General features: G+C 34.7%; 1 protein-coding gene across 8 annotated transcripts in view; it reads right to left on the reverse strand.

Annotated features, from left to right (window-relative positions):
- The window catches only part of LOC149896144 (uncharacterized), a 36,207-nt gene that overhangs the window by 8,125 nt on the left and 9,021 nt on the right, over positions 1-19,061 (reverse strand). For all 8 annotated transcript variants that reach the window (XM_090118074.1, XM_090118073.1, XM_090118069.1 and 5 more), the window contains exons 3-12: positions 9,498-9,649; positions 7,720-7,854; positions 6,817-6,959; positions 5,344-5,505; positions 4,429-4,662; positions 3,732-3,941; positions 3,163-3,340; positions 2,193-2,357; positions 1,274-1,399; positions 263-365 (exon numbers count right to left, since the gene is read on the reverse strand). In XM_090118074.1, coding sequence (XP_089974200.1) covers positions 263-365; positions 1,274-1,399; positions 2,193-2,357; positions 3,163-3,340; positions 3,732-3,941; positions 4,429-4,662; positions 5,344-5,505; positions 6,817-6,959; positions 7,720-7,854; positions 9,498-9,649 — 1,608 coding nt within the window. The remainder of the gene's footprint in view (positions 1-262; positions 366-1,273; positions 1,400-2,192; positions 2,358-3,162; positions 3,341-3,731; positions 3,942-4,428; positions 4,663-5,343; positions 5,506-6,816; positions 6,960-7,719; positions 7,855-9,497; positions 9,650-19,061) is intronic.

The raw sequence follows: 19,061 nt of genomic DNA on the forward strand, positions 1-19,061 counted from the left end.
GTCAAACCAATATTAATAATAATTATGTCGGACCGACCGCTCTCTACACTTTCCGATTTGGTCGTGGTCGGATGGTTGGCACCAACCAAATCGGAGCGTCTATAGATGCAATTAGTATGCAACGTCACTGTCACAATAAAGTCAAATTGAATACTCAATTTTAAATTAGATTAAAAAAAACTAACGCGGTCGGGCATATTTTAACATTTATGCATGCAATGGATTTTGATTTCTATTTCTTTAACTATAAAACATATTTTACCTTAATTCCTGCTCAGTGACAGCTAACGTTCGACCACAAGCCGCCGCTTTTACCGCCAAATCCTCAAATTCAACTGATTTCGACTGAACTTGGGATTTCAATGCTGTAAAAGATTTTATTTATTTTTATAGACTTAAATATAAATAATAATGGAGAGTGTTGTTACAAAATAAGCTCTTAAAATATTTTAAATATGGAAAGAAAGTTTTTATCTTTGCTTTTGTCCGCGTAAAACAAGTTATAATAAGTATTTATTAAACCAATTTTAAAGTGGAATTGCCGAAGCTAGAAGTATTTCAAAACCTTATTCAAAACTATACAGGGTGTCCCGCTTTCGGTATACTAAGCGCGAAGGGACTTGTAGTTTTGCATACACTGATCACATAAAAAATACTTAAATAACAAAATTACGCGAAAAAATTTTTGCTAAATTTTTCCTTAAAATCCATGTATTCGTCTCTAGCTTCGCGCAGCCGGCATATACCGCTTCGCTAATGTGAGTATTTTGTCTATGAAAACATAATCTTAAACGATAGCTCACATGCGGGTGGCAAAGTTGGGCGGTTTGCTTGTTGGGGGTGTACACATAGAATTTTAAGAATTCCTCTATTTAAAAAAAAAATGCATCTGGAATTTTATAATTATTTTTTACGTACTCAGCGTATGCAAAACTACAAGTCCCTTTGCGCTTAGTATACCGAAAGTGGGACACCCTGTATAATACAACGAAAAATTATTTTAATAAAAATCACTAAAAAATTCAAAAAGCCGGCCAAGTGTGACACGACTCGCGCACGAAGGGTTCTGTACTATGGGGACCCCCCCATAATATTTTACATTTTTAATTTTTAGTGTTTGTTGTTATAGCGGCAACGGAAATACATCATTTGTGAAAATTTCATCTTCCTAGCTATCACGTTTTATGAGATACGGCCTGGAGACAGACAGACAGACGACGAAGTCTCCTGGAACCCTAAAAAACGGCAAAAAAAATCAAATATTTTTTTTAACCTGCAATCTCCTCCAAAAGCTCCTTCTCCCTTCTCACTCTCTCCTCGTCTCCCTCTTGCCGACATTCAGATTTCATTCGTTCAAGACAATTCTCTTTGTCTGTCATAAATTGTTCCCATTGCTCGTCTGTGGACAAAGAGTTATTTATTTAATAAATTAATACAAAAAAAAAATAAAAACACGATTTAATGATAGAATCGATAGAAATGAAAGTAAAAAGCCTGTTTTTTATCATTTTTTGAGGTACTTCTTTAGGTACGTTGATAGTAAAAATTTCAAGGTCGCGTCATGACAATACCGCCACGTCATGGAGTAAGGCGACGATTTTGGTACCTTTGAATCTTATAAATTTATAAAGAATAGAAAAAATTCGATCACGAGGCGGGACTCGAACCCGCATCCTTTCACACCAACCGAAATTTATGCCATATATATGCCATAAAACCAAAAATATCAAATTCATCTTTGAATCTTGTCAAAGAAGTTTCACTTCTGACACGTGTGCTCAGCCCACACGCTATTTTTTATTCAGAATAATAAGACAAACTCATGAAATTGTATTGTCACCGATCCTTGATAAGTGGACAAAGTTTGAATTAAATCTGTCCGTTTAAAGTCAAAATCGAGTCTAAAGGAGTCGGTTATAAACATACTAGCTTTCCGCCCACGGCTTCACCCGCATTTTCTAAGAAAAATCCGCATAATTCCCGTTCCCATGGGATTTACGGGATAAAACCTATCCTATGTGCTAATCCAAGTTACTCTCTATATGTGTGCTTAATTTCATTGTAATCGGTTCAGTAGTTTTTACGTGAAAGATTAACAAACACACACACACACACACACACACATCCTCACAAACTTTCGCATTTATAATATTAGTAGGACAGGTGAAGCTAATACATATTATGTTAATTACCCATTTCCTGTCGGTGTTGTTCTTTAAGTTTATTTATTTGATCATTTTTCTCAGCTATTAGTTTGGCCCTTGTTGTATCTAATAGTTTTTTAGATTCTTCTGCATCTAATGTGGCTTGTTCTTCCACAAGGCGAAGTTTCGTCGACCATTCTTCTATTAATATCTCTGAAAACAATTTTTTATATTATTTTTTGAAAAAATTGGTTTAGGCGCACAAAAATTAAACAGATTTTTTGATACATCGACATATTAAATCAAAAGTTTACTATTAAAATCGACGAAAAAAAATCAGATTAAAATACTTATAACTATAACAATGATAAAGATCAAATGAAGATATGTACATATAATTATGAAGATAATAAAATTGATTATGATTTTTTAATTTTCAAGGAAGTTCTATTTATCTACTCAAATAAAACAAAATTCACGTTGAAATTGGTGCCCAGGTAAAGTAAATGTTTATTTAAGAAGAAAATAACTGAAGCACCAAATTTGATATTCTATCATTTTTACGGGTTTACAAACTATTTCTGGCCAAAACCAAAATATTTTTCATTTTTTTTAAAACTATTGCATAGCTTTTATCTCAGACTTTAAGCGCGGCGACCGAATGTAAAAATTCCGTAACGAAAAAACCTAACACCCCCCACTACAACCGGTACAGCGATGCGATGCTATGCAATAGCTTTACCGCGGCAGTCCTCGAGTGACACACGCATTTTTTTTTTCAAAGCATTTTTTGACGTGACAACGTCTTATAATTCGATAGAGCCGGCTGCACACACGAAAAAACATGACTCATGCGGCGTTACCTCGCTCTGAGGCGTTCCATGTAAGGCTTGAAGTGCAAGCGAGAGCGCGGAACGAGCGACAAAGAAGCACAATCGGACGTTGTCACGTTCAACTATAGGTAAACCGACTTTACAGACAACCAATTTTTTTTCTTTTTTTATCACTTATCACATACCTTTCTCCTTCTCAAATCTCTCGTTCAAACTCTCAACATTATTAGCATAGTTGATATCAGCTTTGTCCAGTAAATGTCGTAATTGCATTATGTCCCAATCCGCTTTACTGTGTGCTTCAGCGATCGCATGTTCGAATTGAGCTTCTTTCGATGCTAGCACTTCTTTGAGATTCTCAAACTGGAAGGGAGATTTATTTATAATTATAGGTACTTTATTACAAACATAATTTTACTGTCTTTCTATATACAGGGTTACTTGTAAAACACCAGCAACCTCGCAGGACAAGATATCTAACATCATAAGTAACAACATTTGTTCTACGACTTTTGATAATTTGTTAGATTTTATTTTCATACAAAAATAAATATTCATTTAATTTTCCGTTTGAATATTATAAAGCATCCCAAAAATTACGTAAACAAGAAGCGAACGAGAGGGGGAAGGGGGCGTCGCGTCGTCCTTTCGATAATGAATAGAACATAGACTTACAATAAAAGCTTAAAAAATCATTTAAAATAAATTATTGCGTTATGGCAATAGTCTTATTTATGTCAATAGTACAACTTACCCTAGTAGTAACCTCTCTCAGCTTTCTCTCAGCGTTCCTAGCATCTTTCTCAGCCTCAGCCCTTAAATTGGACAGCGCTGTCCTCGTTTTCTCAGCATGAGCCCGTTCCATCATGGATCGTGCGCTGGCCGCACTTGCAAGTGCTTCAGCGTGTTCCGCTTTTATTGAGTCTATGTGGTGTGCGTGTTGTTGGTTGAGGCGGTCTATTGCCTGGTGAATAAATGTGTAATAAAATAAATAATTTAAGGTAGAATTAGGTGCCGAATTTTAATAAAGACACATGGGATTAGAGCAAAATAATGCAAACGGTTCTTTTTATCTGACCCCTAAATGAGTGATTCTTGTATAAAAACGAAACTACAACATTTTACAGGAAAATTTTACAACAGCCTAAAGTCAAATAGGATTATTGTAATTTGATATTGATATTTTTTATACTCGATAAACCTGGATAAACATCCTTATTATAAATGCATCTCTTTTGACGAATGTTTTATCACTGTATATTATACTTTCATATCTAATCGACAACCACATTGTATGGAGATAGATAAAACCATCAGAAAAAACTACTCTACTTCTAACAAAAAAAGGAAACAAAATCACAGATGATATAATACTAAGTATATCGCAAATTAAAATAAAACATGTATGCTACTTCTCATCACAAGAACTTTAAGCTACAAAGAAAACCCACCATAGCATGTTGTTCCTCCTTCTCCTTAACCAACCTCCCCTCCCTTTCCAACAAATCCTTCAGTCTATGAACCTCCAGTTTCAAGGTCTCCTCCCTTGTTTCAACCCTTTGTAATTGCAAAGTAAGGGATTGCACTGAACGTTGTTGTTCTGACAATAGTCCTCGAAGTTGTTGTAACTCTGCGACGTGGGAAGGGGGTGGGGCTGCTTTTAGTTCTTCTACTGTTTCTGATAACTGTAATTGATATAAAAGGATATTAAAATAAATACAAGATATCGCACTAGACAATTTCCATCCACTGTGGGGCACTTTTTATGTGGTGCTTAATCCGAATGCTGAGTAAAAGAAGCCTAAGCATTTACAACACAAAAAGAATAATAAAACTTTTTTACAAACTACATAATATAATGTCACTGATTTTCTTGCCAACTTAAAAAGAAAAATTTACACATGATAATTCGTAATGCTTTTATATTTTACTAGCGGTCTGCCCCGGCTTCGCCCGTGGTACATTTTTACGTTTTCTCTACATAAAAACCATCCTCGTACTTCAAGGAATATAATAAAAAAAGAATTATCGAAATCGGTTCAGCCGTTCTCGAGTTATGCGCTTACCAACACATTTTGCGATTCATTTTTATATATAAAGATAAATGTCGCCGTCATCTGGTTAAATCTGCTATTTGACTTAATGACTAGTACGTTCATTGAATGACGACATTCAATTGAATAACTAGGCCGAATGTTGATTTAACAAACGTCACTCAACGTCCAAGTTAGTGGATTGTAATAAAGCCGTTTGAACAGAGCAGATTTAACCACCCGGCATATTGTTGAATGACTAGCGCGTTCATTGAATGACGACAGAATTTATTTTTTCGAAACGCCCACAAGAAGATCCCTCCCCTCCCTTACCTCCTTCCTCTCCCTCTCCGCGTCCCTCGCCCGCTTCTCCAACTCCCTCATCTTCCACTCGCAGTCCGACAATATCCTCTCCGCTCGAGCAGCGGCTTGAGACCGAGCTGCTTCGTGCGCCGTCCGCCATTTTGTTATGTTCGCTTCTGCTGCTGATAACGCCTGGAAATTGTGTCAATTTGTTGGTTTTTAGTATGAGATACACTAATATTATAAAGAGCAAACATTAATTGTTTGGTTGAATTGAATAGGCTCCAAAACTACTAGACTGAAAATTATTTTACCACTAGCTGTGCCGCTCGGTTTCACCCGCATTCCTCCTGTTGGTCTTAGCGCGAGCGTGATGATATATAGCCTATTATAGCCTTCCTCGATAAATGAGCTATCTAACACCGAAATAATTTTTCAAATCGAACCAGTAGTTCCTGAGATTAGCGCGTTAAAACAAACTCTAAAGCTTTATAATATTAAGTACCTATAGTTTAGAATCGACTGCATTATCCCTGACCTGATGAACGCGGATGGAGCCGGGACGAACGGCTAGTATTAAATAAAGAGGTCTATAGCTTTGTTCGTTTATTTTACCAAGCGATAAATTTATAGAAACGTTTAGTAGAACTTTAAAAATAAACTGTAAATTAGCGCTGCATGATATTACGGTGACATAAAATATAATATTAGGCCCTTATCTTATCTTAGCATTCCATAGAATACAACATAATTATAACCCACTGGAATTAATATGTGTCGATGTAAAAAGAACTGCATATTTCAAAAAGAAATATATCTATTGTTTACAAAAATAAAAATTAGTCACAGCACAGCTATTTGCCATACTGCCAACTTCGTGGGCTGGTTCCACGTGATTCTCAATACCAGCCCCCCTAGACAAGTGGTTTTCTGTTAGCGTAGCGTTCAATAGAATAGACTACGAATGTATGAGATTGACGTAACCTGTAGATATTGTATAGGAAATTGAAAAGCGCCCCTGCCGTACGTAAATGGAACTTTTTATATGATTAAGGAATGTTACACATGAAAATTACATATAAAAAAATTGTTCCTTTTAAGCACATTGGAAAACGTGCTCCGTCTGTTTGTCTAGGCCAAATTTTCTCATGAACACGTGGACCAAGGTGAAAATAATATCAAATACTTTGATCTTCTAATGTTATTGGACATTCAGAAGATACAGCTGTTTATGTTGCAAAATTTCGACATTCGCAAGGGAATCAAAACCTACAGGGTACTTTCCGTGAACACACAACACAGCGAAGTAACTTGGCTGGTTTTGAAGTGAAACTTCTTAAAAGCGCGTTTAGAGTAAAATTTCAAGGTCGCGTCATGGCAATACCGTCACGTCATGGCGACGATGTTGGTATCTATTAATCTTACCAAAGAAGTTTCACTTCTGACACGCGTGCTCGGCACACGCTCTTTTTCTTGTATTTTATTTAATTAATAAAACCTCACCTCTTGCGCCTTCTGTTCCTGTATAAGTTTCTCCTGCTCTAACCTGTCTTTGTCTCGCTCTAGCAATTGGACTTTGGACTCAAGTTCCGCGCATCGATTGTGCGAATCTTCTAATTCTGCTCGGATTTGTCTTATTGCTTCGTCTGAAAGTTAAATAGCATTTATTTATAAAGGATTTTTAAGAATATAAATTTATAAATACATAATAGAAAAAATTTGATCACGAGGCGGGACTCGAACCCGCATCCTTTCGCGCCAATCCGGGGCAACTCGGCCACTCGTGACCCGCCAGAGCGATGGAATTTATTCTATTCTTTCAGGTTTATGTGTCTAAGGGACACACCGCAAAAGTAAATTTCAAGGTCACGGTATGGAGTAAGGCGACGATTTTAAAAGTTTCACTTCTGACACGTGTGCTGTACACACGCTCTTTTTTTCATGCATTGATTATAACATTAAGTCAATTCTGCTGTGAGTAAATTATGATTGAAACATTTTTACAAGAATATGGAGTGTCCAAATAGTACACTTAAAAACTTCAGTTCTTCTTTCTTATAATATGTAACAGGAAATTCATTCATCATTGGAAGTAGGTATACTTAACTAGTATTAACTAGAGGTTCAAATAAAATATAATACTATGTTTAAAAACAAAATAATTAAGTACTTAGTTATAAAACAGTTATGTATTAGAAAAATAGTAAAAAATCCCCAAATTAACGACCCTTGAGTCGAGAGTTGTCTCTATCCGACTTCTCATCCTATAAAATAAATATCTCAACGACCTTTTACGTATTAATTTAACTATACAGAAAGTGATCTTAAAAGTAAACTCATTATTGTCATAACAGTTTGAGTTTGAGTATGGTTTTGAGTTTGTGTAACATAAAAGAGAAATAATACCATTCCGCCTATTCAACTGGTCAGCTAAATCTGCAGAACAGCTCCTAGCAGCTGATAGTTCTTCCTCCAACGACCTGCTTCTTTGCCGAATGAGTTCCGACTCTTTGTAAGCGGCTGCAAGGTCGCTTTTTAGTTCTGGAATATAAAATGTTTAGAGTTTAGACTATGAATTTTATAATGCCTTACTTCTGGACCTTGGAGATTTGGTCAACGAATTAGTATGTAAGTATATTATTTTTATATCATTGTATTCATTGGCAACCTTCTTGAAGTAACGTTTTTATTAATTGAGGAGTATTTGATGGCAAGTATACTTGAAGCCATTGAGCCAATCTAAAAGGTGTGAATAATAGCTCCAGGAGTGCACAAAATGTGGCTATTTAGCCACGTATTCAGTTGTCTCTTTTCGCTAACGATAGTTGAATCATGCTATCTCGCTTTGACGTCTAATCGTGTGTGCGTTAGTGTGCCGTTTTTGAAGATAGAATTTTTTTTTATGTATGATAGGGAAGCGCTTGACCACGATCTCGCCTGATGGTAAGCTGAGATGTGGCCTATGAATATGATGGAGCGCGCTTAAATGATGAATGTTAAGTTATATGATGAACCATTGCACAGATCCGATGAAAATTTGCTTTCAAACAGACCAGTAAATAAATTTATAGATAATATTGTCAACGAAAAGTCTTTCTCATTAAAGTATAGCAGTTTCCATTACAACAAAGAAAATTTCTTAATAAAATCTTCCACAAGTTTACAAGGTAAACAAAAATCAAGAAACCACACCCGATCACTCACAAAAAAACATTCTTAAAATACTCCTTATTTCAATTGAACGTGTCTCAATGATTGAATTTAGGAATTTTATTATTTCCTGAACAACGAACTCATGAATATACAAAGAAAGTGCATTAACTCTCATCTTATTGGATAGCCGCCAAAATTCGTTTCCTTGTCTTCAAAATAAATAAGACCTTCGAATACATAGTGGGAAGACAATAACAGTTTATGAATAACTAATTATATCCCGCGGTTGCACCTAAGGGGATAAAAAGAGCTCATGTAACTATCATTCAGTCTCTGTAAAGTATTTAGATTTTGTTTACGATGGGATTCTTCAAAATATATTTTGGGTTTATAGGTAATAGATCCCTACTAATATCATAAATGCGAAAGTAACTCTGTCTGTCTGTTACGCTTTCCCGCTTAAACCTCTCAATTGATTTTGATGAAATTTGGCACAGACAATCCCTACTAATATTATAAATGCGAAAGTAACTCTGTCTGTCTGTTACGCTTTCCCGCTTAAACCTCTCAACCGATTTTGATGAAATTTGGCACAGACAATCTTTAGACCCTGAGAAAGAACATAGGCTACCTTTTATCAAAACATCACGCGGGCGAAGCCGCGGGCGGAAGCCAGTAGAATATTAATACCTAAACATCACACTACGATTAAAAGAATCCTTTCGTGTAATATAAAATTAGTAACTACAGAGTTCCTTGCCGGCCATTCTCTGTAGAAACTGCTGTCGAAGTGGAATAGTTTGAACGCGCTAATTTCAAGAAGTACCTACGAGTCTCATTGTAAAAATTCCTACAGTATTAGATAGCCGATCTATCGAGGAAGGCTTATAGGCTATAATATATATATCACATCACTCTTAAGACCAATAGGAGCAGAGTTATGCGGGGTACCGGGTACCGCTAGTTAAATAAATAATTGTTTTAGATAGAGTCAGAAATTTTAAATACTAGAATAGGACAAACAGACTCACGTTCAATCTCCTGGTCCTTAGCATCGATCTCTTTCCTGAAGGACGCTATAATATCCCTTGCTCTTTCTATCTCATCGCATCGGTTATCCGCGAGCTCGGTCAGTGCGGCCACTTGTGCTTGGAACTTGCTCTCTTGGTTGACTAGGGTTTTCCTGAAATTAATAAAAAATAGTGATTAAGTAATTGCTTAAAATTTCCAATGTTTTTCTTTCTTTCTTCTTTCAATGTCTACTGAAATTCAGAGGGGAATCAAAGTTGCTTGAATGCGCTTAGATCCTCATGTATCCCTGAATAGGTATTACATATACATATATACAATATACATATTTGATAACTGGCTTAATTTTATTTCTTTTCTTATTACAAAAACTGTGTGATAAACGGTATAAATTAATGTATTTTCTTTCTTTCCTTCCGTAAATGTAAATTTTTAATTGTTTGCATTGCTCTTGATAAGGTTTTAATGATGACACGATTTACGATTAAAATCCTGTAAAAATATTGTTTTTGTAAAATTTTCCGTAAAGGCATCGCCACCGTACTAATAATAGTTACAACGCTAGAAATTAATAATATTGTAACAGGCGGATGCCTTAACATTATAACATACTTAATACAAAGAAGTTAAACCGAAAGACGCAGTTTAAAACCTTACATATTCTAAAACATTACCACCTAAATACTAACAGCCGTACAAATAAAAACTTGCTTATTCAAACCTTATGCAATGCATAGATATGATAAGAATAAATAAAGAATAAGGATGTCATAATTTCTTACAAATAAATTTGGAATAACGTCGATGTATCTATGCTCACGCTATGCAATAAGCGCGAAGCGGCAACGTCGCAATTCATTCACAAAATTATGAAAAACATTGAAATTGTCTACGGTTAAGCCTTGGTGCTGTCATTTTGCTGACGCTCGTTTGACTTCGTCGAATTTGTTGTGAAGTTTCATCATACGATGTTCTGTTTATTTATTTTTTAAATATTTATTGGAAATAATTTAAATATATCATTAAATATGCAAGCAAATGATAGATAACGCTATCAAATATCTGGAGAACAGAAGATAAACCCACCTTGAGATAGAGAGTTGCCAAATAACTGGTACTCAAAACATACAACTCCAGGCTTAGAAGATTTATATTTTCAACGAAAGTGTATATTATTGTGATAAGTTTAGAAATAAGTTTTATGTATGTATGGTTTGGCGCATGTTGTAAATAAATAAATCATTATAAATATCAAAAGGGTTTTTCATAATTTCGTATATTTTGACATTTCATACAAAATTTTCCATTTCAATAGGTACGTAATGAAATTATTAATTTGCTCAACTTTTTCTACTTCTCGTATTACTCTCATTGCTATTATCTCAAATTTAGATTGAAAATTGCTTCTAAAACTTGTAAAACACAGCACAATGTACTAAAAGATATGTTATAACTCGGTTATGTCAGACTTATACTAGGGTGGTAGCCGTAATAAGGACGGAATAGCATTAGTATGAATACTTATTACGAAGTTATACTAGGTTACATTTATTTCGTGTTTATTTGTATGATTTTTCCTTATTCTTAGTTTATTCTTTGCATAAAATATTATAACTCGTTTATTTGTACGGCTGTAAGTCTAAAACATTCTTGTTTTTTAAACCTACACATTACTCCTAAACCATGCAAATCCATTAACAAGACCATTTGTAGTGGTTAGGAATTATACAAACACTAGTAATATATTATCCAGTCTGTACGTATTATCTGGTATAGAGGCTCATCTAGATTGACGTATATACTAAACAGATGTAGCTCTTAAAGAAGTTTCGGACTATTGATAGACATTCGGTTCAATAAATATTGTAGAGAAATCGTAGAGTATGTATTTTATTGGTGAAAGTTTATGGGTTAGGAAAATTCTTGTGAAATGCTAATAATAAACGTATTTTATTTTAGGAATTGTCTTGGAATTGTTGTTGTCTTGTTACCGATCATTGGTTAGTACACACAGTTTGAATTACATCAGCTGTCCGTTTGAAATGGGTCAAAATTGAGTCTATCAGAATCAAGAATTGGGAAAATCCGTCCTCACTGGGATCGAGAGTTGCAATAAAAAAAAAGGAGAGTAAGAGTCTTTAGGAATCGGTTACATACAAACATACAGATGAAGCTAATATAAGCGTTTAACAAAATATTGCTGATCATCAAAGGATAGCTATTTGATTAACACGTTCATGTATATTCATAAATCTTTATGTTATTTTTTCTCTTACTTGTAAACAACTGAAAAAAATACAAAACATTTGTATTAATAATATTTATGATTTCATTGATTCGGTACTCCTATGCATACTCGTAAACGCACGCACACTTTTTATATATTCACAGTATGTATGTACTGCGTGGGATTTCTGGGATAAAACCTATCCTATTTCCCGGGATAAAAAGTAGCCTATGTCCTTTCTCGGGTATCAAAATATATCTATACCAAATTTCATGCAAATTGGTTCAGTAGTTAAGGCGTGATTGAGTAACAGACAGACAGACAGAGTTACTTTCGCATTTATAATATTAGTATGGATTTCTCACAGGGATCGAAACCAAAACCAAAGGTCCTACGGTGATACGTGGACCACTATGCCAAGGCAAAAATACTAACGTAAAAATAATGTAATACAATATACTATATTATAATAGATTATATATTTTGGGATTTCTTCACAATGGGTAGCGTTGAGCGAGTAGAGGCAATTACGATAGTGTAGACTGTAGAGGGTCTAAACATCGTCTAAATGTCTATGATCGGGATTCATTGTGGATGTGTGGTCGCCGTAACGGCGGCAAACATCGACGATCATTTGTTGGGCCAACCCCTTCCCATTGTGAAGAGGGCCCATGATGGTTAATCAATCAGGCAAGCCACAAGCCATGTTGTTGGAATGAAAGAAAATAGATTGGCTCGCCTTTAAAGTCCTTAAAAGTTTCCTTGAATTATTTTTTGATAGATTACAAGAATATTGGCTGAAATCCAGTACTAAGTGCATATTGTAAACACAGAGAATATTTACATTACGATTTCTGTTTGAAAACATTTCTTAGTATTGAAAATATGTTCAGGAAAAGAGAAATCAACAACGTTTGTAGTATTGTAAACAGTAATTTTGCTCATGTTTAATAATGCTTGTTAGTTGTTACTTTGTCTTTCAAATTAAAACATTTATTTATTCAATTAGACTTCTAGAAACACTTTTGAATGATGATGATTGATGAACATGGCGAACATTCATTTTTTCATAAAGTTAGTACTTAGTATGTTATGGCTGCAACGACGTATTGAAAAGAGATTCAAATTCGAAAAACTATTGTAAATTTAAAATTCAATTCATTTTTCCTCTTGGAAAACGTTTACTCACATTTTGTTCGAGTTTCTAATATAAGTTCTAATACTATATAGTTATAAATAAATCTCCTACATACGTGATTCAATTTTCTAAGGATATCATTGTACAGGAATCCAACATGAAAACATTAATAAATCTAAAAATAATCCATGAACTACGTCTGACGTCAACGGATGGTCGTTAAGAAAAAATCGACAACATGATCTGTAAGGATGCATATAGATATGCGTAGTCATTCCTCGCATTTCAGTTATAAAGTAATGTATACGAATATTATAAGCTGAAGAGTTTGTTTGTTTGAACGCGCTATTCTCAGGAACAACTGTAGTAATTCATAAAAATTGTATAAAAAAAACATAAGTAAGTACGTTCAAGATTACCAACATGTACAAATTTGAAACCGTAAACGAAACAACGTAATCTGTGTTTTATTTTAATTAATCAAAAGCGCTGAAAACATCAGGTTAAATGTATTTTTAAGCGAATTGAGTATAAATTAAACATTTGAACAAAAAAGTAAAAAAAAGAAATCAAATCATGAACACACAGTTGTATTGATAACCTACTTCCCCTGCAATGAAGAGAAAAGAACATTTTTGTTATTCTATTGATCTTCGATAAATGGGCTATCCAAAATAGAAATAATTTTTCGAATCGAATCGTAGTTCCTGAGATTAGCGAGTTCAAACAAACAAACTCTTAAGCTTTAATAAACTCTATCTCTTCCTCTATTCTCTATTTAAATAAAATTCTCGTGTCTTAATTTTAGTTACCATACTCCTACGAAACGGTTTGACCGATTCTCATAAATTGTGCCTATTGGGTAGATATCAGAATCGGCCAACATCTAATTTTCATACCCCGTGATAAGAGTAACGCAGAAGGTTTTCCTGGCCAGCTAGTATTAGTATTTAGTATACAATACAAAATTCTTTACTTAACACACACATACAGAAGAAAAGAAAAAAACATACATATACAGGGTGTCCCACTATTGGTATATTAAGCGCGAAGAGATAGACTAGAGTAGATAATTTTTGAAACAAAAAAAAATCGCAGTCGGATGAAACCCATTAGAAAAGGAGGGGAATATGATAAAAATGTAAGGAAAAATAAATTACGGTCAATCCGAGTTCGGGAAGCGGGAGGGGGGAGCTTTAAAGAGAAAAAAATGGTTTCTCTCGATTTTCGACAAAACTACAAGTCCTATAGAAAAAAGTTCAATGGCAAAGTTGTAGGTAATTAAAAGTTCTACAACTTTTGTATTTACAATTTTTTCACATAACCTAAAAATTTAGGAGAAAAATTCAAAAAACCAAGTTTTTGGTCTTTTATTTCTATCTACTTCAAAATTTATTTTTTTTCTACGAAATTTGGTGGAAACTTACTTTATTATGTCCCAAATACACTGTAATTTATTTGATTGAAAATAATTATTTTTTCGCCTTATTTTGAATTAATACCAAAAAAACAACCTAATTTTCAATCGAAAAGTCACCCGTCAAAATATCAGCTTTTTTCAAAAACTTGGGGTGCCTTTTATTCATTGTAATCTCTACTTTCATATGGTGTAAAAAAAATAAACACCACCATAGTAAATGTTCTCAGGAAATGCATACAAACAGTCTGAAAATAAGCTTTTACTAAATCAGGCACACTTCTCAATTCAATTTAACTTTTTTCTATAGGACTTGTAGTTTTGTCGGAAATCAAGAGAAACCATTTTTTTCTCTTTAAAGCTCCCCCCTCCCGCTTCCCGAACTCGGATTGACCGTAATTTATTTTTCCTTACATTTTTATCATATTCCCCTCCTTTTCTAATGGGTTTCATCCGACTGCGATTTTTTTTATCTTTTCATTATTTTCAAAGGCTTCTACCCCAGTCTAAGACTTGTAGTTTAGCATACACTGATCACGTAAAAATACTTAAACAATAAAATTACGTCAAAATTTTTTTGCTATTTTTTTCCTAAAAATCCATGTTTTCTTCTCTGGCTCAGCCGGCATTTACCGCTTCGCTAATGTGAGCATTTTGTCTATGAAAACAAGCTCACGTGCTGGTGGAAAAGTTGGGCGGGTTGCTTGTTAGGGGTGTACACTGTACAGTGTACACATAGAGTTTTAAGAATTCATCTGTTTGAAAAAAAAATGCGTCTGGAATTTTATAAGTATTTTTTACGAACTCAGCGTATGCAAAACTATAATCTCCTTTGAGCTTAGTATACCAACAGTATCCCCCTGTAATACACATACATACATTCATAATCTTCTTCTATAATATAAAAATGAATCGCAAAATGTGTTGGTAAGCGCATAACTCGAGAACGGGTGGACCGATTTCGATAATTCTTTTTTATTATATTCCTTGAAGTACCGGGATGGTTCTTATGTAGAGAAAACATAAATATGTACCACGGGCGAAGCCGGGGCGGACCGCTAGTCTTCTTTCTTTCTTATATATAAAAATGAATCGCAAAATGTGTTGGTAAGCGCATAACTCGAGAACGGCTGAACCGATTTCGATAATTCTTTTTTTATTATATTCCTTGAAGTACGAGGATGGTTCTTATGTAGAGAAAACGTAAATATTATGTACCACGGGCGAAGCCGGGGCGGACCGCTAGTATGTATATACATATATACATAATACAAAGTACATAAGTAAGTATAAATACCTATTCTATCACCTTTAACTCGACCTGAAAGAGCTTCAGTTTTACAATAGGCTTACTGTCTTACCCTGTCGATTGTGTTTGTCCCTATTAATCTCACAAACGTTTCTAAACAAGATCTTTGCCAAAGACATTTCGTAAATATAGGTCAACGTAACACGTTATATTTAAACGTTAAAATGATACGATTTGATATCAAGCTTCCGAAAACCCGGTTAGAGTGCTCTAATGTATACAATTTCTAGATTCCTAGGAAACTAAACTCCTAGAATATACAAAAGTTGAAATGTGTAATTCGCAGTTTAGGATTTAGTACTAAGACGTAAATTAAACATAAACTTTAGATGAAATGATTTTTGGAAATGGTAATTACATGAGGAAATAAATAAATAAATAATTACTTAGAGCGAGCGCCCACGAGCAACTTTGTCTCCGCAACTATTTTGTCTCCGCAACAATTTTGTCTCTCCCACCTATGGGCTAGTATGAAAGTGCGCGCACGTAGCGACGCAACTCCCGGGAGACTTTTTTGTCCGCGGGTTCGGAGACAAGCCCGCGACGCAACTGTCGCCCTATCTATTGGTTTCAATGCAAGTGCGCGCACGGCGACAAAAATGTTGCCGGACGGAGGCCGCCAGCCAGTTGCCGCGTAACCGGCGTAGCGATAGTACGTATTTATGTCAACGTATTTAGTCTCGTACACGGTAGTTTTTAACCGACTTCAAAAAAAAAGGAGGAGGTTATCAATTCTGCCGGTATATTTTTTTATGTATGTACACCGATTACTCCGAGGTTTCTGAACCGGTTTACGTGATTCTTTTTCTTTTTTTGATGCGGAATGGTGTGGAATTGGTCCCATAAATTTTATTCGGATAAGCCCAGTAGTTTTTATTTTATGAGCATTTTTGTCTGGTCTCGATGACTTAATTGAAATGTAGTAAGTAACTTTGATTCATTTCCAGGTAACCGATTGAGCTGAAATTTTGTATACGCATGTAAATTGGATAGCGATGAAACATTATTATGAGATAGAGCTGATTTGATGATGGAATCGGAAGGTGGCCATAGGAACTTAGTAATAATATATTGACTCAACTTTATCGAGTTTGAGCTCGTTTGATTCGTGTTGAAAAATACACTAAAAAGTATTAAATAAAAACTACTTTACTTTTTACAATTACGATTACATATCTATACTAATATTATAAAGAGGAAAGGTTTGTAGGTATGTAGATATGGTTTTCAGTTTTCACGCATAAACTACTGAACCGATTACAATGAAATTAAGCACACATATAGAGAGTAACTTGGATTAACACATAGGATAGGTTTTATCCCGGAAATCCCACGGGAATGGGAACTATGCGGGACAAGAGCACAGACCACAACCGTTTCTTCGAAAGCCATGTTGATAAATGCAGAAAATTTTAAAGAAAAAGTTGCGTTGCTGTCGCTTTCGTGTGCGCATCGTTCAAAACTTTGCGAGGAGACAGCGACAGAGACAAAATAGTTGCCGGGCAACTAAGTTGCTCGTGCGCGCTCGCTCTAAGACCTAAATCTATTTTTAAAGTGAAACTTTTATTACATCGTCTCAAACTTTTTGGTCTGTGTAGCGCATGTCGCGTGTATCGCGGCTGCCGAGTAGGTATACCTACTCGGCAGCCGACCGACACGCGACATGCGCTACACAAAGCAGTGTTCGGAACCGTTCGAACAGTTTCACTTTTACCGTGGTTTCATAAAACCACACAACATTTTTTTAACAATCCATACTAATATTATAAATGCGAAAGTAACTCTGTCTGTCTGTTACTCACGCCTAAACTACTGAACCAATTTTCATGAAATTTGGTGTAGAGATATTTTGATGCCCGAGAAAGGACCCATCCCAGGAAAATGACGCAATCCCGGAAATCCCACGGGAACGGGAAATATGCGGGTTTTTCTTTGACTGCGCGGGCGAAGCCGCGGGCGGAAACCTAGTAGGTACGTTATAGTTCTGGCAATTGTTACCATGAATTGAACTGACTGGGAAATTCATATTATTATCGCAATAACCAGCCATGGTTAATTATTATTATGGTAGAATATGAATTGCCAGTCAGTTCAATTCACGGCGTAAACTGTCTGGAATATAATATACGCAGAAATAAACACGTTATAAAAAATATTTTTTCTAAGAAAATAATAATATCAAATATGAGGTCTATATTCCTCTGAATAATTATTTAAATGGTATGAGATTTTTTATTAAGCTATTGCATAGCTTCTATCGCGGACCTTGAGCGCGGGGACCGAATCCAGAAATTCCGTAACGAAAAAACCTCACGCTCCCCACTCCGATGGGCACGGAGGTGTGGCTTGAGCCTTGAAGGCATGCTATGCAATAGCTTTACCGCGGCAGTCCGAGTGTCACATGTCTTTTTTTATTATTAAATATTATCTATACTCAAAACAGCCGTACAAATAAAAACTTGCTTATTCAAACCTTATGCAATGCATAGATATGATAAGAATAAATAAAGAATAAGGATGTCATAATTTCTTACAAATAAATTTGGAATAACGTCGATGTATCTATGCTCACGCTATGCAATAGGCGCGAAGCGGCAACGTCGCAATTCATTCACAAAATTATGAAAAACATTGAAATTGTCTACGGTTAAGCCTTGGTGCTGTCATTTTGCTGACGCTCGTTTGACTTCGTCGAATTTGTTGTGAAGTTTCATCATACGATGTTCTGTTTATTTATTTTTTAAATATTTATTGGAAATAATTTAAATATATCATAAAATATGCAAGCAAATGATAGATAACGCTATCCAATATCTGGAGAACAGAAGATAAACCCACTTTGAGATAGAGAGTTGCCAAATAACTGGTACTCAAAACATACAACTCCAGGCTTAGAAGATTTATATTTTCAACGAAAGTGTATATTATTGTGATAAGTTTAGAAATAAGTTTTATGTATGTATGGTTTGGCGCATGTTGTAAATAAATAAATCATTATAAATATCAAAAGGGTTTTTCATAATTTCGTATATTTTGACATTTCATACAAAATTTTCCATTTCAATAGGTACGTAATGAAATTATTAATTTGCTCAACTTTTCCTACTTCTCGTATTACTCTCATTGCTATTATCTCAAATTGCTTCTAAAACTTGTAAAACACAGCACAATGTACTAAAAGATATGTTATAACTCGGTTATGTCAGACTTATACTAGGGTGGTAGCCGTAATAAGGACGGAATAGCATTAGTATGAATACTTATTACGAAGTTATACTAGGTTACATTTATTTCGTGTTTATTTGTATGATTTTTCCTTATTCTTAGTTTATTCTTTGCATAAAATGTTATAACTCGTTTATTTGTACGGCTGACAGTCAATAATATTATCGGAGTATTTTAACTTCTGTAGTCTATGCTACAATGCCGCCGTTATAATTATATTCAAAATATCGGTCAAATAATATTATAACAC

The sequence above is a fragment of the Colias eurytheme genome, chromosome 29, assembly GCF_061535395.1.
Source record: "Colias eurytheme isolate Ceu_HAF_F1 chromosome 29, ilColEury1 Martin Lab GWU primary, whole genome shotgun sequence".
Taxonomy (NCBI): domain Eukaryota; kingdom Metazoa; phylum Arthropoda; class Insecta; order Lepidoptera; family Pieridae; genus Colias; species Colias eurytheme.